General features: G+C 33.1%; 3 protein-coding genes across 5 annotated transcripts; 1 reads left to right on the top strand and 2 right to left on the bottom strand.

The window, feature by feature from the left end:
- Window positions 1–6321: 6321 nt before the first annotated feature.
- Window positions 6322–8369, bottom strand: LOC110618535. Its single transcript, XM_021761680.2, has one exon. The coding sequence runs from the start codon at window positions 8000–8002 to the stop codon at window positions 6920–6922; it is 1083 nt and encodes a 360-aa protein (XP_021617372.1). The 5' UTR covers window positions 8003–8369; the 3' UTR covers window positions 6322–6919.
- Window positions 8370–13193: 4824 nt separating this feature from the next.
- Window positions 13194–14566, top strand: LOC110600797. Its single transcript, XM_021737678.2, has one exon. The coding sequence runs from the start codon at window positions 13381–13383 to the stop codon at window positions 14401–14403; it is 1023 nt and encodes a 340-aa protein (XP_021593370.1). The 5' UTR covers window positions 13194–13380; the 3' UTR covers window positions 14404–14566.
- A 2182-nt stretch (window positions 14567–16748) lies between these two features.
- LOC110625177 (probable protein S-acyltransferase 22) lies at window positions 16749–22335 on the bottom strand. 3 transcript variants are annotated; one of them, XM_021770744.2, is made up of 10 exons: window positions 21669–22335; window positions 21463–21576; window positions 20076–20486; window positions 19688–19756; window positions 19528–19599; window positions 18866–18994; window positions 18679–18759; window positions 18364–18552; window positions 17191–17975; window positions 16749–17113 (listed from the first exon to the last, which is right to left on the bottom strand). In XM_021770744.2, exons 1-9 carry the CDS (start codon window positions 21708–21710, stop codon window positions 17193–17195), a joined length of 1890 nt encoding a protein of 629 aa, XP_021626436.1. In that variant the 5' UTR covers window positions 21711–22335; the 3' UTR covers window positions 16749–17113; window positions 17191–17192. The 3 variants fall into 3 exon arrangements, with proteins under 3 accessions (XP_021626436.1, XP_021626426.1, XP_021626445.1); XM_021770734.2 differs by having other exon boundaries at window positions 16749–17975; window positions 21669–21717; window positions 21811–22334; XM_021770753.2 differs by lacking the exon at window positions 21669–22335 and adding an exon at window positions 20578–20698 and having other exon boundaries at window positions 16749–17975; window positions 21463–21567.
- Between the last annotated feature and the right edge of the window lie 794 nt (window positions 22336–23129).

The raw sequence follows: 23129 nt of genomic DNA, 5'->3' as shown, positions 1-23129 counted from the left end.
GGCACCGTGGGAGCTCGACTTAGGAGCTTTAGAGGAAGCTCTGGCAGGAGGTCGCCTAACCTTCTTGGCAGAAGCAACCTGAGCCACCTCTGCAGCGACCTCAGACACGCGGCGCCCAGCCAGAAGGGCATCTAAGGCGACGTGCATACTCTCCCGGGACGAACTAAGTTCTTCGGGGGCTTGATCTCATCCATTTTAACGTTAGAAGCTGCCAAAAAAACACAAAATCAGAAAGAGTTAGCGTACTTTCTAATATCACTTACGAGGAAAAAGCGGAGTTGCTAAACAAGGCATTATACCTGTGTCCCGGATATCCCTAAGATTAGACACGAACATACATCTCTCGACGTCATACTTCTTGTCAACAGAAGTCAGTCGAAGATACCCCACCTGCTCGGTGAGGCTTAGTTGGGGCAGGTCGTTGATGCCCGGGGGGACATCCTCCCAGTCTAGCCCCACTCCCCACGACAAGTCGGTCTCTTTTCTCAGCTCCGCCACAAGGAAATTCTCTACCCATCCCTTTATTGAGTCCTTATAGCCCGTGAAAAGAGACAATCCACCACGGGGGGAGAAATAGTAAAAATTCTGAGTCGCGCTAAAAAGGCGGAAGAAAGTGACAAATAGACACGCTGTGGGTGTAAAACCCCAACTCAAGCAAATGGATTCAAAACAAGCCATGAACAAAATGGAGTTTGGGGACAACATCCGGGGGTTATCCTAAAGTACCGGAAAACCTCGATGAAGAAAGGGGTAAAAGAGAAAGTCAGACCGAAATCCCTCTGCTTAAGGAAGAAGATTATGCAACGACCCCTTTGGGGATCTACCAAGCCAGGAGGGGAAAGGTTTGGAAGAACTATCCTTTCATTTCGGAGAGGAGCTCGAATAAGGTAGAGCGGAGTGTCTAAGTAACTCCGAGAAATATACTTAGTTAGGGAAGAAGGAGTAATGTGCGACTCGAGATTAGCAACATCGGGAAGCTTAGGACCCTCCATGGAAGAGTAAGGGAGCGTACCTGAAACGCAACAAAGTCGAAAAAGCAGAAGTCGAAAGAAAACAGAGAGCAGACGAGAACAAGTTTCTTCAGAAGATATAAAGAATTCGAAATGAAAGGCAATAATGAGACGAAGCGTTGCTCTGCACAATTTTGTCTTGGAGCGGCGCAGTCATTAACTACTCTCGAAGTTTACCCCCTCATCAGTTAGACAATAACTGACGAGAAAGTAAAGGGGCAATGATGACCGCTGGATTCTCCTCACCCGGTCTAGGGCCAAGCCCATGGCAATAGCCTGTCACCCGAAGGCCCACATGCTATCTGCATAAAACAAACCCAACTTGCTCAAACATTAAGACCGGGCTCCACTTGGACCTCTCACTCAGTGATAAGAACCAAGCCTGCTCATCACCTAAAAAGATCAGGAGCTTGGCTCACAGGTTAAAAACAGAGCTCACGGTTACGACTAGCCCAGCTCGGAAAAAGATAAATAAAAAGCTCAAAGATGCAAGCAGATGGAAGCATGATAAAGACCAGACCTGCTCATTACCTAAGAAGGTCAAGAGCTCGGCTCACAGGTTAAAAACAGAGCTCACGGTTACGACTAGCCCAGCTCGGAAAAAGTAAGTCAAAAGCTTAGTTGGCTAAATGAACTCTAGTTCTGAACGACTAAGGGGGCGAGAGGGAAAAAGCAATACAGCAGATCTCTCGGGAAAAGTTACGGAGCAAGCAATCTAAGTACTTCATTTATGACAAGGAAAGAACAGCTCAAGTATGAACGCAAAACAAAAATTTTATTAAAAGAAAAACACATTACAGCATGTCACAAATACCAACACTACGGGATAAAAGGCTATCCTTAAAGGATTTACATGCCCAGATACATCATCATCTACGTTTACATCACTGTCGCCTATCCCACTATCCTAGCTTTCGATTCAGACGAATTCTCATAGTTCGGAAGATGAGCTTTGCAGACCAGCTAAGCTCTGTCTCGTTATTATAGGGGAACTGAACAGGCCGATTCCCATAAGCACCCTTCACTGTTCCGTCATAGGTAGGCGTTCTGAAGAGCAATGGAACAAGTGAATGTTGCAAATCTACACCCAAGTGTGATGCACAATACACTCGTGCACACCCAGGAAAACTAGCGAAACATTCTGAAGAGCAATGGAACAAGTTAAACTTTCAATATCTTGAAACATATGTGGAAAGGCATCATCAGGAGGTGGGGCAGGCTTTGTTCCTGTCGACCTAAAGTCCTCGATTGATCTCAAAGTCCGAGAGGACCTGAGAGTTCGAACAATTAGAGCAGCTGAGACTGACTTGACACTGATGTACAGCCTTGAAGATTTGGAACCTCGAGAGCTCGACATGGAAGCCCGAGCTGGAGCAAGGGAAGGGCAAACCATACCCCTTCCGCACAACAAAGAAAACTAAACCCGCATCTTTCGGGAGATTGGTTGAACAAGAAGAAGGAAGATCGAAAAGAGAAATCTCGCTGTTTCGTTAAGGATCCCAAGGATGAGAAGGAAATGTTAGTAATATATAGTCAGAGGCTGAGCTTTTAATATGAAACAGGGCGACTTTATACTCTAGGCTAACAGCATCATAATCCTTAAAGGCTATTCACCAGAAAGGAAAGAAAGCGTATCGGGAAGATAAAAGCAAAAAAGCGAGGATAACAGTGCGCACAAAGAGTAGAGGAAAGCTAAAAATATAAAAAAAGACAGAGAAGATTTAAAGCTATAAGTGACAATAAGATGAAAGGGCAAGCCGAATTCAAACAGACGCGGTCATAATGATTCTAGGGGTTTACCCCCTCGACAGTTGGGGCAATAACTGCCGAGAAGGTAAAGGGGCAATTGATGACTTCTGAGTTCACCTCACCCCAGTCTAGGGCCAAGCCCAAGAAAATAGCCCATTACTTAGAGATCCTCAAGCCACTCACGCCAATTGGGCCCAGTCCGCTCAGCCTCACGACCGGGCTTCATCTGGCTTTCTCCACCAGGCCTGCCTCATCTTCATTACACCTCGGATAGATCCCATTTAGGCCCCGCTTTGTTTCTATTCTCCGGTCCAGCCCGGAACCTGAAGGAGGATTCATCCATCCGCCTTGCAGACCCACCTACCCGCGCACAGAGAGAATCAGAGACCGTTGCGCATGGGGTAGAGATCTGATTCCCTCGTACGTCCGTATCAGCGAAGCAGGGACAGGTGGTCTAATGATACTCGTTCTGTTGGCACGTCACTAGCAGACAAAAGGAAACCTATAAAAGGAAAAATACTCGCCTCTAGGTTTAAGCCTTTCCTAAGTTTTACAGAGCCCATTGTAAAAACCCTATTTTCTGGATTTCAGATCATCAACATGAAATGAAGGAGAAAATGTTAAAAAATAACATTAATATATAGTATTTTTGTTAAAAAAAATAAAGGTATAATAGTAAAAAAGGGTAAATTTTGAATTTTTTTTTTTTTGACATTTTCCCTAATAAAAACAAGACTATATGCGAAAAATATAACATAAGATTTCAATAATATATTAAATGTCATAAGATAATATTTAAATAGTAAAATATATAATAGATTGGTAATTATTATGAAAATAATAAATATAACAATAAGAGTATTTTATTATAGCAATAAACTTTAAAATTAATTTTTTAGAGAAACTACCTAAACCTTTTAATTCGGAATGATTAGATAGTCGTCAGAACCCGTCCGATAATCTTCCTGTGCGAAGGTATTCAAAATCAGAGATGGGCTCAGCCTCAGCTTGGAATCTAAATCTTGATTTCAAAATCATTATTCGGGCCTCTTTTAGATTTTTGTTTTTTGTTTTTTTTTTTGTTTTCTAACGTAATGTGATTTTTTAAAGTTTAAAAATTTTAAATTTATGTTTAGGTGAATAGATGGTAGGATCCCTATTTTAAACCCCACTAATTTAATTTGGTAAATGGAGAAGGTGGTATGACAGTCAACAAAATTAAGGCTGGATTTGTTCATGAAAGATATTTTTTTAAAAAAAAAATCATAATTTCTGGTATTTAAAATATATAAAAAAATTAGTTAATAGAAAATATTTTTTAATAAAAAAGGTGTAAGAATGTTAATAATGTATATACCTATCAAAATTAATTATTAACGTGTAAATAGATGTAAATACAATGATTGTGTTGAATAATTTTATTTTTCCAAATGCAAAGCAGTTTCGTGAATATGGGATATGCAGTTCAAACAGGTAAAACAAAGAATCCATATAAGCCACTTCCCCTGTAAAAGCATTAGCAGAAATACTGCATCAAATTAACTCAAAGGCAAAAGAAATAGATCATGGAGGTGCTCCAGTGAACCTCCAAACTCTTAAAAATAAGGATCAAAGATACCAAGAAGCAAATATCTTTATTAATGACAGAAGGGGCATGGAAGATCAAGAACCAGGTATATAGAAACATGAGGCCTTACCTGCAACTAAGAGGAACTGAGAACTATTAATGATGGAGTCCAGGAATTTATTGCCTCATTTGAAGCCGGAAGAATCCTGTCAAACCATAAAAGGAGATACACCATACATATCCAACAAGATCAAATTAACCTTAAAAGTATTATATTTTTATCCAAGTAGGCAACATTATTTTTGCTTTTGTCTATGTAGAGTTTATTAGATAAAAGTGAAATCAATTGTTTCCTTTCATATCATTAATTTTCAGGGAACATAAATCCAAGAAATAAGAAAATTCAAAGTACTAATATCCAAACTAAACCTGACAAGCCAAGCATCGAAGCGAATGTGAAATTATGCAACAATAGACACAATCTGGGAGAGGCAGAGAACTGAATATCAAAGTTAGCAAACACCGAATCATCTAAAGGGCACAAGGATTAGGGATCACAGCATTCAAGTGGACTTCCTTATAGTTCACAGTTAACATCAAGTTCCAAATATAACGCAGAAGAAATACCAGTCACATTCAACAAGAAGTTTTTGTACAATCAAAGATAACAACATTTACAAGGAAATGGGACTAATTAAATTGTAATCCTTTGGAACTCGATTGGATTAGCCTTTGGTAGCAAATGCCTAATCTTGAGGATCTTATAAAAGAGAATAAATAGCATTAAGATAAAAAAAATCATACCCTAAGGTGGCTTGTGAAACAGTGGATTTGTTTTTAATTAAATATGTTATACAGATATAAGTTTATCTTCAAGTGATGTAATGTTTCGAAACATACCCACCTCAGGATGAGAAAGGAAATTTTATTATTAATAAGAAAACTGAGAATTAAACAAGAAGAATCAAAATTTTATTATTAATAAGAAAACTGAGAATTAAACAAGACGAATCACCACTTTAGGTAGAGAAAAACTAATAAAAAAGACTGGTAAATTTGTGCCTTTGTCTCAAAAGAAAGGTTGCATTTGCACCAATCTTACAGCAGAGTTTAGCTGCATTCAGGATTCTCTATAAAGATCATGCAAAGATCTTCTGAAGGTGGAGGGGGAGGAGGGAAGGAATAATGAAATCTTATGCAAAGATTATTATCTGATTTCTAATGAGCTGAATCTGTCTCTTGTCGGGGAATACTTTCAAAATGCTACATTTGTATAACCATGAATCTCTGCCCACAAACCTAAATGACTACTGGATAATGACAACACATAACAATGAAGACCCAGAAAGACATTGATTACATGTCTGATCAGGACATTAGGTCCTTGTAATTGTCTATACCACTGCTCCAGATACAAGAACATATCCAAAACTGATTATCCTTCCAAAACTACTTGGATAGATATCCAGTCATAGAGAAATCCTTAAGATTCCGTGCCAAATCCAACTAAATTCTGAATAATATAAATGATTCTGTTTAATCTGTTAGGCATGTTTGATAATACATATGATGAATTAGTTCAATTTACGGCATAACCATTTCTCACTTACAGTGTCATTAAGAGAGAGAGGGAGAAAGAGAGAGAGAAGCTCAAATAATTTTTTTAATACTCCCTCCGTCCCACAAACCTATTTGTTACTTCACTTGAATAAAGACAATATAGATAATATAGTTAAAAGCAATAAATTTATATTACCTTTAGTAATATACCCTCTACTCATATTATTCAATTACTAAATTATTCATGGAACCAATAAATTTTAGTTTTTCAATGTATATTAAATAGGTGTACATTAAGAAGCTAACCAATAAATTACTATCTAAAAAAAAATTTCCTATAATTTGGGACAGATTAAAAAAAAAAAGAAAACAAAACTATCTTTATAGGATGGAGTATACAAGAGTACAATTTGGGGAATTCAATATGCAATCCTTGGTCTGCAATTAAGCAAATTTCCATTTACAATTGGTGCAAGAATTTTCATCAGATTATTGTCAATAACTCTTAAATTCATTTAATTATACGAGACACTAATTACAATCCAACATCAACATTTTGATGACATAATTTTGTAGTCGCCAAACATACAAAGTCCAGCAAATAGTGGACACTATGCAAAGGACAAGAATACTAAATATGAAAGACCAGAGAAATTAAATTTCCACCCAAGAAAAATAAATAGAAAAGAAAAAATAACTTTAGTTCTCCAAAGTGTACCTTCACCGAGTACCACTCTTTACATCTGCTTGTAATTATCAAACTTCATACATCTTTCCTTTCCTTTTCTTGTCTATGGATCACTAGATATCTAAAATATGACCACCTGCGTTTTAGTAACGTTTCTATAGCAGACCAGAAAGTCGCTTGATGTTATTGACAACTATAAGCTCTTGAACATAAATGGTTACTGAAGTTGCTCATCAGTGGAAAGAGAACGCAACCAGCAACAAAATTCACAGTTACCCACAAGCAGCTTCCATCCGCATTGACTGAAGAAAGTTTTTTGCATGATAATCAATTTACAAGGTCATGTCATTGAACAACCAATGCTTCAGCAGAAATTGAAATTGTTTCTAAAATTGAATGAGATTCAGCATCAGAGGCTTCCAATCTGTAAGATCTACAGCTGAAGTAGAAAACTGCACTCATCATCAAATCGATGAGCACCACAAATGAAAGCATAATCACTAAAAGAGGACCTTCCCAAATTCTTGAAGTTCCATCCCCATAACTCAGTGTCTTCACTCTATGTTCAAACAACCCTTCCACAAAAGCCATCCCAATTGTTGATCCTAGATATATGAGAAGACCAACCTGTGTCTGTCCCCTAATCAAAATACTGGACTGAAGCAATGCCTGTGGCCCTGAAACATCCTCCAACACAGAGATCACAATGGCAATGTTGCAAATGATGATTGCATTGGCAAAAACAACCGAGAACGCTAACCCCACGATCATTGCAGCATACAAGTTTAACTCTGGTGAAAAACCAACTACTGAGAATGAACTACAGATAGCTAACAAAAGAACACAGAACAGTGTAACACAACCAACAATCATCATACATGCCCACAAGTACGTTGAAAGAATTCTTCTCCAAATTTTGCTTATCACCACACAGAACTTTGAAACATTAACCTTTTTCCTCGAATAAGTGCAATCTACTGAGTAAACTACTGCAGCTTTGGATAACAAAGACAATGTGATAAACAAAGGGAAGCACATTGCGGAAGAAACAACCATCTCGGCAAAATGGTGACACGACTGTTTGACAAAAGGCCTCAATGGGAGTCCTCCAGATTTTACAACTAACAAAAACCTAATAGTCAGTCGCTTAACTATAGACTGATCAACAAATACATTTGATAAGACAATGGCAGATACTGGACAAATAAGCAAAACAGCAATTATCATAAACGAAGAGCAATTATACCGAAGAATCCTCACGGTTTCTCTCAAGATCTCCAACGCATTCATTGAATGGAATTGATGATTATATCCATGACCATGTCCAGTTAATTCCAACTCAAAATTCTGCAACTGGGTATCCTCAGATCCCTTCTTTTGTAACTGATCCAAACTCATACTTGGAGAAATCCCACCAGAAATCTCCATCTTATCAACGACAACCACAATAACGACAACAAAAAATTATGCACAATATCACCTCATCAGATTTGAATAAACTTGAGGAAGCTATTGTAACCGAAAACCCAACAGATTGCTTAAAGGAGCAATAATGCATGCAGCATAAAAATGATAGAATCAGATCTGGGAAAGAGTGAAGAAAGAAAAAAAGAAACACCTGGTTGAGGAAGAAAAACTGTAGGTGAAGAATTCAGGAAATTGGAAGGTAGAAGATCTGCCAAAGAAAGGTATCCTCCTGAGGTTTCTGAAGAGGAGCAGTCGGTGGATTCTTGGCTGATTTTGTATGAGATTTGGCCATTTTATAGTGTATGCGTTGAAGTTGCCAATGAACAAAATCATTAGGATGAAGGCTATATGTATATTAACCCAATAATATGCGATATTAGTACTAATTTAATCAAATTTGAATTATTTTGCATAGAATTTTTACTATATAAATAAATTAATTATTTAAAATTAAATTTTAATGAAGAACTTAAATCTAATTTAATAACTTGAAATTCTCAATTAAAATTTGTATTTAAATATGAGAGAATTAAGTATTTTAATTATATAATTTAGAAATTTTGTATAATTAAGAGTTAAAATTTTAATTAAGGTTAATTTTATTTAATTAAGTTATTTATGTGATAAAAATAATAATATATAAAATTTAGTGCAAATTAATTTAAATTTGATTAAAATTAATTAAAATTTATTATAATTATAATAAATTTAAAAATTGAAAAATTTTTTAATTTAAAATTAAAAATTTAAATTATAAATATGAAAAACATTAAAATTATTATTTTTTAGTCAATAAAAGAATAACTTTATTATTTTACAAAAATTTAGCACAATCACCACGATTTAAAATAGGATTACTAATAAATATTATTGGTTTTAACTTTTTTGCAAAGAAATTATTCGTTTATGCTTAATTCTTATAATTTTATAAGTTTAAATATTTAATATATTTTATAAGAAAATAAGTCTAATTAGAATTTTGTATTTTTACTAAAGAGTGAATAAGTCTAATTGAATTTTCTTTTACTAAATAAAAATTTAAACTTTATCTTTAATAATAAATAAATTCTGATTTAATAAAATATTTTTTTATTATTTAAAACATCATGATATTTAATTAACACAAAAATTTTTAAAAAAACATAAAAATGGTAAACAATTTTTAAAATTAAAAAATAAATTTACTATTAACAATAATATTTTATTATTAAAAAATAATAATTTATTAAATCAAAACTTATTTAATCTTTAAAATAAAATTTAAGAATTTATTTAATAAAAAATATTAAATTAACCCTATTTAACCCTCCATCAAAATTACATAGATTTAATTCAATTTATTTCAGTTTTATAAATATTTCATTAGTTAATTCTAAATAGTAAACAGAAGGGATAAATTACTTTTTTTTTTTTCAAAATTTTCATAAAAAAATTAATTGTTTTTAACTGAAAATTAGATATGAGAAATAGAATCTGAGATCTTTCAAATTCATTTACCATTACCAGATTAAACATATGAATGCCATAGGAAAATTAGTTTAAATGGATACATAAATTTATTTTATTTTTTAATTAAAAAAATTTAATAATCATGTCTTAACTTAATTTATGCGGAAGTATAATATAAATAAATATGAAAAATTTTTTGCTGTTTATTTATAATATAATTTATTGTTAATTTCAGCTTTTATATTTTTTAAATATTTTTCTTATTTTTAACATGAAAAGTATTTTGAAAGGTTAGTTTTACTTTCTCTAATTGTTTTTTAAAAAAAAAATTAGAGAAATTATTTATTCACTTTCCTAAAACAAACAAAATGTTAAAAGTTTTTGTTTTTTTGAAATAGATTCCTAAATTAACTACTAAAACTTCAAGATTTTATTTTTTTATTTTTTTATATAAAATCAGATATAATTATATTTGCAGTCTTTTAAGTAACTTTACATAAAATATAAAATAGTAGGTTAATCAAATTAAAGAGAATAAAGAATCAAAAGAGAGAAAGTCGGTAAATTAATAGTCGAAGGTGTTTGGTATCGTTTTATTTTTGTTTGTTGTCGAAGTTAATGATTTATTTGTTTCTCGCTTTTGGTGTTTTAGTGATTTTTGGTCTTCCTCGCCTTTAGGGCAAAGGAGATTTTTTTTTTTAATCTTGTTTTAGTGTCACTATTTCTTTTTATATCCATATACCCTTACTTGAGTAGTAATATATTCTTTGTTTTTTGTGTTGTTTTATCATTTTCCAGGTCTCTAGTAGTTCTTTTCAAGGGGAGTTGTTTTGCATCTTATTATTCTTACCCTGTTTTCGAGAGATTTCTTGTATAAATGACGATGGCAATTAAGGATCGCACCGAATACTTCCAGTGGTTATCGTTCTAGCGAAAGTTTTATCGCATCATCTCCATCAATGGCAGCTTAGTGCTTTTTTAGTTTGTTTGTAATGGATCTCTTTTCCGAGTGTTGGTATTTCTGTTTATTGCATATTTATTGGATGGTTTTGATATTATTGTTGTTGCGTTGGCCTTTTTAATGTTGTCAACAGTTTTCTTTGATTACTTCCGCAATGAAGATTATTGTATAGATCGATTGTTTGATCGGCGATTGATATGACCGTGCTTAGGTCAGTAGTGGTATTATTTTATTTGGGTTTGATTTATATTTGATTCCAATTCATTTCATATTGTTTGATTCCAATCGATTTGATTTTTGCTTTATTCCCTTTAATCCTTGGTAAACAATGTACCCTCTTATAGTTTTTTACTAAAGAACCTTGATAATGCTTTTTTATGGTAAAAACAAATACAATAAATAAGTGATTTGTTTAAAAAAATACATTTTTTATATTATTAATTGATGTTAAAAATATATTTTTATATTTAAAAATATTTAATTAATTTTTTTTAAAGCAAAACTATTTATTGTATTAAAAGGATATCATCTTATACCTGATAGATTCTCTAACCAAAGTATGAGTAGCTATAACCCATTTAACAGAAATATCAGTCTTAAAATCTAATATCAGTCTTAAAGTCTAATAAAGATTTATAATCATTCAAAATCAAACCCTGCATAAGATAATGTGGCAAAAATGCTCCTCAAGTATCTGTTTAAACCCATACATAAGATAATTTGATAAAGATACTCCTCATTTTTCTCAACTTTCGAGCATAAATTATTAAAGTCTCCTGAACAAAACCACATAAGAGAACTTCTACGAGATAAAACTTGAATAAGGTTTCAAGGTGATTTCGGAAACCCATAATAACTAGTAAGCTTCCATTGAACATTACATTTCGAAACAACCGAATCAATAAAATTTGAAGAAAAGCCAACCACAAAAACAGATCCATGACTCTTCCATGTTAACGAAAGGCCTCATCCCAATGCGATAACTGTCCGGGAATTACTGTCATAAATATGCTAAAGAGGTTCTACATATTCTGAAAATTGATTGGATTGTATATGAGAAATATTCCTGTTATACAGAAATTATAAGTGATGATCGAAATATCTCTAGAGCTCTTAATAGGGACAACAATATTTTCTTCTTAATCGATAGTCGTCTTTTACGGGAAAGGGGAAATAAAAAGTTAAATTTAAAAAAGAGAAAAATATGAGAATATCGAGTCACAAAAGGACCACAAAAGTAAAATAATTAATTTTTATTTTAAAAGCCATATATTTAAAGTAAAAAGGGGTGTAGTCTAATAGTAACCAATAATCCCTTAAATGAGAAGTTTCTTTTCACAAATAAAAATATATAAATTAATTTATATATATGAGAGAATCATAATTTATAATAATAAAATAATATTGTATAATAATGTAAGCATATTATTTTTTTTTAAAGAAATTCTTTATCATATATTTTCTTTAAAGAAAATTTTTATCATATATCTTTCTAATTGATGTAATCGAAAATAGAGTTGTACTCTAATTGATCAATTATATAATGAAAAGAATGTGAGGTAGTTGGTATTTATGACAGCAGCTCCATCAGCTCAAGTCAGTAAATTGAAAATTAAAAAAATTATAAGAAATTACTTAGAATTCAAGAACAGTGTAAAAATTATGTATTTTTATCTTTATAATCTTTGACTTTTATATTATAGGATAACGAAATTAGTTATAATATCTTTTGAAAATCTGACAATGATATAACTGATTATTTAATTAAAAATTTCACCGACTAATTAATCGAAAATTCTATATTTACAAACATAATAGAATCTACTGTATTGTGTCTGTTAATGATAATTTTATGCGAAAATTCAATCTCTTCAGAATGAGGCGAGTGTTGATGGAGAATTGAGAATTATAGTATCCGGATTTTCCTTTCTACATGTGGGACTATGTATTGACTTATTATATTATTACCACGCAGTTAAAACTCATGACTTATTTTGAGTTCTTATTTTGAGCGATTATTATTTATTATCACTAATATATTAAATTACAAATTAGATTATTATATAAAATACAATAACCAAACTTTTTAATGTTACTAATAAGTACTTGCATCTCTCAGTAACAAGAAATTATATATTACGTTAGTAATTTCATACAATATATATATATATATATATAAAACATAAGTCTCATAAAATAATAACTGCTAATAGATATATTTTTTAAGAAATAAAATAATTAAACAATTTATTTATTACATGATTATTCGTTTATGTCAAAAAAAATTGTATATATATATAAATAATAAAAATTATTATTCAGTCACCATGAAACTAATTAATTACTTTATTTAATATATTAAATAATTAATATATTTTTAAAAATTTAACTAAGATTCTATTTATTTGAGGGAAAATATTTTTTAAATTATATTTTTATATTTTTTAATATTTGAAACACTAAAAAAATTTAGTTAATAAAAAATATTTTTTAATTAAAAAAATAAAACATTTTAAATATTTGAAGTGCTGTTTAATTTATTTAATTTTATTTGGATATATTTAATATTTTAATGATAAATTATGAAAATTTTAAATAAAAAATTAAACTTGATATTTTTAAATAGTTAATAGATAATTTTTTTTTCATTTTTAAAAATATGAAGATTAATTAATTAATTTTGTTATACGTGAAGGAGTAAATATAAATTTTCCCTTCAATCATTCCTCCTTCGCCGCAGGCCCGCCACCCGCCAAAGCCCACCTCAGCTGACGACCAAACAACAACAGGAAACAAAATTTCCAATCGATCGCTTGCGACTCATTTGCTCGTTATCTTCTTTACGCCATCAACCTTTACGACAGACCTTTCCCTCCCAATCAATCGGATTCTTCTCTGTTCTCTCCACCCCATCATCCCCAAATCTTCCATGGCGACTGCAGCACCTCCTTCTATCGACCTCTGCACAGTTTTCTCTGAATCAAAACGCATCATCAATGCCCACACCCGCCATTTCCTCGCTCTCTCAGTCTTCTTTCTTCTTCCTCTTTCCTTCTCTTTCACTGTCTACCCTACCCTTCAGAATCTCCTCGCTCCATCCTCCACTCTCAATTCTAAAATCTTACTCTCTACTTCCTTCCTCCTTGATCAAGACCCATCTAATTTTGTTACTCTCAAAACCCTTGTTCTCTCACTTCTCTTCTCCCTCTTTGTCTTTGTTTTTGGCCTTCTTGCTGCTGGTTCTATCACCTACAGTGTTCTCCATGGCTTCTATGGTAGACCTGTCAAGCTCGTAGCATCTATTAGATCGGCTTTGGTTTCTTTCTTTCCCCTCATAATAACAACGATTTTAGCTCAAATTATTGTTCTGGCCATATTTGTCGCAACTGGGTTTCTCTTGTTTGTGGTTGTTATGGGGATTCAGCTTCTGGGGTTTCAAGTCGAGTTATTTTCTCCTTATTTTATCGTGTTCTCTGTAATTGTTTCGATTGTTTTGATATTGGTTTTAGTTTATTTGCAAGTTAATTGGTTTCTATTTGGCGTTATTGTGGTAGTGGAATCGAGTTGGGGTCTTCAGCCATTGAAGCGGAGTAGTTTTCTCATAAAGGGAATGAGAGGGCTGGCTTTGGCTTTATCTTTGTTTTTTGGGTTTTTGGTGGGTGTTTTGTTATTCATTAGCTCTGTTTCAGGGATCACACTGGGTATTGGCACTAATGGTGGATGGAAGAGTTGTGCATTTGTTGTGCAAATTGTAGTAACTTCAACACTACTAATGCTGTTGCTTCTTTACTATAGCGCTGCAAATACTATTTTGTATATGTATTGCAAGGCTGTACATGGGGAGCTTGCTTGGGAAATTGCTGAGGAATTTGCCAGGGAGTATATCAGCTTGCCGTTTGATGATGGAAAAGTTCCTCACCTTGTATCTGTTGCTTATACTTTACAAAACTAACAAGGTCAGTGGCTTTGTAATGCCTTTCTCTCCAGGATGTTCTGTTTTCTTGATTGTAATACCTAATAGTTTGTGTATAAAAAAATGTGGTTAGAATATTAAATTTGTAAATACCACTATACATTTGATGGTTATGATTAGAATTTTTTTTTTTTTTGGTTTATGTCTGTTGCTGCTTATGGCTAGATTTTTTTTTTTTTTGGCTTGCTTTCTGTACACAAGCCTTTGTTATGAAGAATTAATCTCTATTGACACTACTGTTTGAAATGATAGCATCCCATGATTTGAAGAAGAGTTGGTGAGTAATTACAGCTATATTTCTATCAACTAACAACCAACAGTAGATGTTGGCTTGCAATGTGAAACATATAGATTTATTCAACTTCAAATATAACTTGTGTCAAATGAGCAAGTTGAAACATGTGTGCTTGGAAATTAAGCTTGAAATGCTTATAATGAGCTGACACTATTCAAATGGGCAAGTTGAAACATGCTTGTTTGCATTTTATGTTGCATCTCCAAAGGAGGAGCTGAGCTTTTTTGTTTAACTAATCTTGTAAATCAAAGCCTCCCAGTGACCTTGTTTCCACTGTTGAGGGGAGAAATTTCGATTTATGCAAAAATTGACTGCAGTAATGAAAATAGAATGTAATTAGCGTACATGGAACTTTAGAGAGATATATAGAACTTCTTGAAGAAAGATGAACCTGTGTAATATTTTTGAGCCTAGAAATTCTAAGAGCACTGATGAGGTCTGGCATTTAAAATGGTGTTATAGGAAGTCCCTTAGACACTGAATATGTGATCTATGTATGATTTTGAGTAGAAACAGCAGATCGAAAATTCAAAGCATTTTGGAAAGAAATTTGTGAGATTGAAGTGTAATTTGAGAGGATCTCTCTGTTTGGCCTTCTACTGATAAATCATTGCATAGCTTCCAATTGTGTATATGAGGCTATGAGCAGGTGTCTCTACTGTAGAAAATTTCAAATTGTACATTTAAATAGTTTCATTTTAAGGTTTGCCAAAGGACTTCTGAAACAGCAAATGACTATTCAATTTGAGCAGGGTTGACATTAAGTGGATCAATCTATAACAAGTATTCAGGTCACGCAGATGCCAACAGTTCAAATAGCACAGCTAAACAGATTTGAATTTATGAATGGCAAATGTTTACTTTTAGAGGAGTTCTCTTTATATGAATAGAAGAACTTGATTGAATGTTATTTTCTTAGATTTGTACTGTTCAGAGAATCTATCCATTGATGGCCACTTTGCATCAGAGTAATGACGCCTCCATTCCATTTTTTGCTGGGAAGTGTAACACATAATTCCAATGTTAAACTTTTCCCATGAATATTGAAGTCGTTAGTCAACTTGTTGAAATAAAAAATATCATTATTGTTAATTTTTCCCCTTTCTGCTCTTTGATTTAACTTATCAAGGACTTAACGTGTGAAATTTAACAATAATTACCTTATTTCATATCCCGACTTTATGAAATTAACTATTTTATTCCCATTAAATAGTCAGTTAAAAAGTGCTTTTATATTTCATAAAATTCAACTCTTTAATATTTTTATTTTAATTATTTTAAATTATTTATACTATTTAATTTTTATAGTTTTAATTATATATATTATTTAATCCATATAATTTTAAATAATTATGCATTTTAATTTAAAAGTTAAATAAATTAACGATTTATTTGAAGAATGATTAAATAGCTTGTATTTTATATATTTTAATTGAATAATTTTAAAATGCTAATAAATTAGTGAATTTTTTAATAATCCATGTACTTAATAGAAATTATTTCTTTCCTTATTTAAATTGGATTAACTTTAAAAAAATTATTATTTAGTCTTTTAAATTTAATAAAACTTATTAATTAATCTTTTAGTTTTAAAAAACACACTAAAATATCTCCAAAATATTTTAAAAAATATATTAACTAATCCCTTCACTAATTTTAATGCTAATAAAGTCTAAATTGAAAAACTAATTAATTTAATTTTTTTATAAAATTAAGAAATCAAATAATAAATTTTATTCATACTATACAAGCTAAACAGTAGAATAATAACAAATATTTTTAATACTTTAAAGACGTTTTAATAAATTTTTTAAATTAATAGACTAACTAATAAATTTAACTAAATCTGAAAGACTAAATAATTATTTTCCCTAACTTTAATAAAATTCTATTACAAAGTAAAGAACAACAAACGTCAATGATAAGTAACCGAGCAGAAGTGATACCAATACTTTTCTTCATCACACGTTCAAGCCTCTTCTTTCCGGTAAATTTATAATCAAGCCGGTAGAACTTTAGAACCACAGTATAAAAATTAAAATGGCCAAAGCGCTTTTCAGAGAGAAGAAGCAAAATGTTCAACAAAAGCCATCCATATGAACTCATCCTAACAAAAGCCCATCAAATGATTACAAATGAGAGTAATATAAACAACACAACCAATTTGTCAGCCTGTGACTGTGAGTCCCAAGTGCAAGAGCCAGGGACCAAAGGCTACAAAGAGACCTCATGAGAGCTGAGGTTGTGGCTCAAGAAACACAAACAATTGGAACCTCTTTACACCATTGTCTTGTCCTCTTCTTCAAGCCTTGTTTCCACATTCCAAACTTAAATGCCAAATCAATGAGCAACGTGATTAGCCCGTTAGGCTAGTAGTCCTCCAAATGTTTTTCGCTGAAAAATGAAAGAATGTAGAGCTTTTCCCCTTAATGAAATCAAAATGAAGCAATATTCATTCATCATTGACTCACAGTCAAAGCTTCCTGTTGTTAGCCTGGCTAGATGAAGATGATGATGCTTTCAATCTAACAACACTCTCATCCTGATCAGGATGGAAGAGAAGGTTCCAGTTTGTCGACCTCTGGACAAGTCTAGGAGGCACTCTGTCGCTATCTTCCCCTCCGGATGCTTCATATCCATCACTAGTGGACCTGGATAGTGGGATTCCACTGTGAGAAGCAGCACCTGCAACTGATAGACCTGTGAGCCTCCTAGACTCTTCAGCTCCTGATGATGAAACGCGAAATGGGTGGATATCAGGCGATTCTAAACTGCTTTCTGGAGAAGAAGCGACAACTCCTGGCGAGCTTGACATTGCTCGGCTAATTTGGAAAGCACTTCTTGCCTCCAGTTGAAGAGGAGCCAAATTTGTTGATGTCCCAGAGAAACCCGTCTCGGCAGCCATACCAGAAACCTTGGTTACAGGCTCCATAGGAATGTCAGCTGGGAGGCGTACTCTCTTATTAACTCTCCTTCTATTATTGTCAGGCCTTGGGACCATCCGGTGGCCATTGCTGTCAATGCTACTGACTCCTTCTAGCCCAAATGGGGCTTCCCGTCTCACCACAGGTTGCAGGATTCGGGACTTCTTTCTTGCCTCTGCTGCAGCTTTTGAAACCTCTTCTGCATTTAATCGGGCCAATGTCCATGGGCTGATCTTTACTGCTGCTGAGTTCTTTTTCCTGATTGGCTCCTCTCTGGCTGTCTTTTTTCCCAAGGAACTGACAGATCCAGTCTCCGGAGGAACAACGTCAAACTGAAAAGGAAAAAGAAAATTGCAGATGCAATAAAACTTGGACACCTTGTTGCAACATTGATAAAATTGAAGTGCAAATACCAAGTGTTGACACACAAAATCCGATGCGAAAGGGAGGGGAAAAAAAGAGAAGAAAAACAGTTCAGTGCACAAGTCATTTAACTTGGGGATGAGCATGGCTAAAGTGCAGAATGGTTGAACAAACAATTCATACTTTCGACTTTACAAATCACATAATTTCAAACATAAAACAGCTTAAAACTATTATTTATGGCAGATTTATAAGCCTGGAACACAAATATTTAAGTGTTCAAGTTAAATCCCATAAAACAATATGCAATTTACAATCATAAGTAGTCTCCAGAAATTGACTGATATGAAGAAGTACCTGATCTTCCACAAACAGGCGAGGTGGTGTACACCATGCGCCACGGTGGAAAGTAGAAAAGGAGCTTGCACTGCTCAATCCAGTAAGTGAACTGGCAGGAGACATCTGGGGGCTCTGCTGGCCTCCAACTCCTTGTTGCTCCTGCTCCTGCTCCCTTAGGGCTACAATGTAGTCATATGTGCTGATTCCCTATACACAAAAAGGGCATATTTACTTGATTCAAAAACTGCATTAAAGGCTGCCACACATCCAGAAATTTCTAAAAAAGATATCTATGCATCAAGAAGCCAAGGGAAATTCATAAATCAATGTCACCTTCTTAACGAGGAGGATATGAAAGAAGAAAAGCTGAGCAAGTGGCAGGGTGGCAATCATAGCCAAAATGGTGCACAGTGCCTGCAACAATATAACAATAACATTACCTTCATCTGATGAAAAAACTAGTAAAATAGCAATAAATTGGGTTTATTGATCTTTATATTGCTAGATAAACAAAACTCACCACAACAATAACAAATGGGACCAAAGAGAAACTGCTTCCTAATTTGGAGGAGATATCCACAGAGAATCGCTTCCGCTCAAGAAAACAGCATACAAGTACAAGGATTCCAGTTGTCCATTGTAGAATAAGCTGCAATCTCAAGCCCAAGGTGCACAAACCATGTATATACCTGTCAATAATCAATTAAAATGAAAATGACTGAAAAATAAAATTCTTACTCTGGTGATCTTCAGTCCTGCCAATCTCGCTTGGGAAAATCAAAGCAGCAAATCAGGATGCAAAAACTATGTCAAAGAATTTGGGATTTAATTTGGGCAAAAATTGAGTAAAAAAAAAAAAGGCATAAGCCACCAATGCCACAACAAAGCAATGTTGCATAGCAACTAGAGGATTCTATGAAAAAGGGTTAAAATCATGACTGAATGTTCTGGAAATAATTCGGTGGGAATGTTGAAGGTCCTTTACACAAATGGTCAATGATGGATTATGTCTCATCATAAAAGGGATGAAGAAATTTGCATTGGGAAGGATGGAAGTATTTGAGACACGAAGAATCCATGAACTTTCAACAGTTTAATACAGGATTTGCAGTTGCAATTTGTTGATGACTGGCCTGACCATTTGAAGATTCCAGGTAAGGCAGAATTGAGACTTGAGCTTACCAAGAGGAGAGCAGAAACCATTAGGGTGAAAAACTGTCTGTAATTCCGCTTGCCTATACAGTTGTTAAGCCACTGCAAAAGTATGGACAAGTGAACTAAAGAAATATAAGAACAAGTCAAAATAAGAATGGAAACGTCCAGCAGTCAAGATCCTTTGTACCCTGCAGTGATGATCAAAACAGTCCACACACTTATCACAAACTCTACAGTGCTTGCTGTACTTGAAAACCTGGTCAGGGTAATAATTTGATAAGCATAAACTTTTTATAATCTGATGCTAAAGTAATATGATAGATCTGAAAATCAATAATTTAGATACAAGTAAGGCCTGTGAACTTAATATCTGCAGATGAATCACATAAACAGATAACTTTTATAAGGTGATCTGCTTGGCAGAACTTAAAAATTCCTACATTACCTTATTTAAATCATCTCAAAGACAAATGAATAGACCCTTTCTCTAGGTTATCATAGATTACAAAAGAGGAAGAAAAATTTTGAATTTTGTGAAGTTAACAGAAAGCAACTGATTTGGAAGTTATACCAACCTCAACTTCACACAAACTGCAATAGAACATGCCATCTTCACTCATCTGTTGTGATGAAGATTCATCAAGCGAACCACACAAATTGCATATAAGAGCACATGGAAACAAAGCCCAAAGGAGGCAAGATGAATTTCCTGATGTTGCATTCTTCTGCTCAAAATCAGTATTGGACATTTTCAGAGTTGCATCTGCAACCTCTGATCCCTTATTTGGAGATTTACCCTCGACAGTGGAAGCATTTGCATCATGCATTGATGAAGTTGACTCCCCTCCTACACCTAGTTTAGAATCCTTTTGTTGGGCATGCTTTCCATCATGTGGAACGTTGAGATACTTTTTGGACCTAAAAACTCCAGGGTCTGCAGGATCAGCCGCCGCACACCAAATATATAGGCCAAAGACACATGTAATCTGAAAAGAAAATAGATGTCAAGTTCCAAGCAGTAGATGCCACAAGTAAAATGGAAACACAAAGTCAAACATTGAAATTTATCATTGGCACCTTATATATAAAATCAGAACTTTATGTTGGCTGCAACAGAAGTTTGATAATTAACCATTGTCAATTCCAAGTAGAAGCATCTAAATCTGGTCCTCAAACTCACAATGTTCCAAATGTGGCCCTTGAACATTCAATTTGTGCAATTAAGTCCTTAAATTTTCATTTTTGCTTCAATTCACTATACCATGAAAGAATGCATTGTTGAAAATAATAGATTTTTTACTTTGACTATAAAGTTTCAAAACGAAATTGAGGAAGAATTTGACATTTAGAGCAATTTTAAAATATAAGAATTAACTACGAAGGAAAGGGCCAAGTTTGACCACAATTAAGAAGTTGCTCTAGTGTTTGTTTGACATTGTTGTTGGAGCTGTTATGGAGAAAAAAATTGTTTTAAATATATTAGTTAGAGAGTATTAGAATATGGTGCTTTTTTCCTGTAAAAGCAAATTTGGGACTCACAGTGAGAAATACACTTGGAAAACATCCCAAGTTTCTTAACCCAAAAAAGCATTATAGAGATAGTATTCTGAGGAAATTTACACTACAGTTGCTGTCTAAACAAGTGAGAAAATCAGATCTTCAATAAAACAGAATTAAAATACATGTGGTATAGAGTTAGTAGTCACGATGAACAAAATACAAGCAAGTTATTTTCCCTTATCAACTAAAGTAAATATGGTCTCATACACAAGGATCTATGAAATCAAGAACAAAAATTAAACACAACTGTAGTTGGAAAAGAAAATCAAATCACAGAGGACATAGAACAAACATATGCATCGGAATCAACAAGCAAAGAAGGCACAGATCTCAGTTGTTCAACCTACTAGAAGATTATTCAACTAACACACAAAAAAAAAGGAAAGATGAGAAATAGCTTACCAAAGGAGTGTAGATTCCCATCACAATATATTGAAATACCTTCTTCCCAACAAATGGAGCAAAGAACACATAAAAAGCAAACCCCAAAGCAAGAAACACAGAAACAGCCACCACCTTCACAGGGAAAATTAAACAAACAAAATAACGACAATAAGTAACAAACATAATAACAAGAAAATAGAAGAACAAATTCAAAGAAGAAGTACCTGAAGGGGGTGATAGGGAAGTTGCCATCCATGCTTCCTCATTGTTAGCCTAAATGCAGCAACAACCCAGGAGCGAAAATATATAATTGGGTAAAAACCAAAAAGAAAAAACCTCAAGAAAAAAAAATGACTTGGATTTTACTTATTTTTCCTTCACTTTCCCACATTTGTCAAGGAAGAAACAGTAAAGACCATTCACTCCACTGCATTACCAACCAAAACAAAAGGTCCATGCGAGGCCATCATTGTAATGGGCCTAACTCTAATCAAAGAGAGATGGGAAAGAGAAAAAGCATGAAAAAGGAGCAAATTTGCTGGGAGTGAATAGAAAATGGAGAATAAGGAAACCTTTGTCTGGTTTACTCAAATCATACCCAAAGGTTTTGGAAGGTGAAAAGGAATGAAAAGGAGGATGAGGAAGACTGATTTTGGATTTGGGATTTTATCTCTTTGTTTCTATTCAAGCAAAAGCCTTTTCTTTTTCTTTCAACTTGAGCAAACAAGGATCTGACAGAGAGAGAGAGATAATGTTTTTGGCTTGATGGCTATAATTACCGAGCAAGCTGTGTGTTTACTTTTAGATTTGGTGCTTGTAGAGTCACCTTTTTTCTCTGGGCAAATCATGTGCCATACAACCCACTGCCTCCTGCAGCAGACAGTTCATTAGTTTCACTTTTGTAATTGCCAACTACCTCTCCCTCTCTCTTTTCAAAAGCTTCTCTTCTCACCAATTGCCAGCAGTAATTTCTTTTTTTTTTTTTTTTTTTAAAAATACTATTAAGTTTGTGAACTTTTATAAAATCACCTATTTTATCCCATTTCAAATTTATTTGATTAAAAATTTTATATTTTATAAAATTTAAATATTTAATCATTCTATTAAAAAAATTATTAAAATTCAAATTTAATTTTTAAATTCATTTAAACTCATTTAATAAATAAATAAATATTAAACTTTATAATATTTAGTACATTAAAATTTATAAATTCAATTTATTTTTAAATTTATGATTAAATTTACGAATAATTTCGTTGAATAAATTAAAATTAATATTATATAAATAAATAAATTTAAATTCTACTTATATTTTTATAATTCTATAATATAAATATTACATAATAAATTTTCTTATTTATGTATTTTTTGAAAAAAAAATGGAAAAGAAGATTATAAGCATAAGTTTGAAACCAAAGACAAAACGGGATTTTCACCATATGCAATGGCAGAGCGGAAGGAGAGTGACCTAACAGAGGGTGAGAGATGGCGATAAGGCCCTAGGAGAGGGACAGACTATTGGGGAATTTGTTTATTTATTTATTTGAATAGCATTTTTCAATTTTTTTTTTTTTTTAGTGATGCAGTTGGCATTTTCTTGTCAGATATTAGGTTCGATGAACGGATGATAAATAAATGCAATGGCCCTTTTGTTTCAATAAAAAAATAACAAAAAATTATTTGCT

The sequence above is a fragment of the Manihot esculenta genome, chromosome 1 (genome assembly GCF_001659605.2).
Source record: "Manihot esculenta cultivar AM560-2 chromosome 1, M.esculenta_v8, whole genome shotgun sequence".
Classification (NCBI taxonomy): domain Eukaryota; kingdom Viridiplantae; phylum Streptophyta; class Magnoliopsida; order Malpighiales; family Euphorbiaceae; genus Manihot; species Manihot esculenta.
This window is presented reverse-complemented; position numbering and strand designations above follow the sequence as displayed.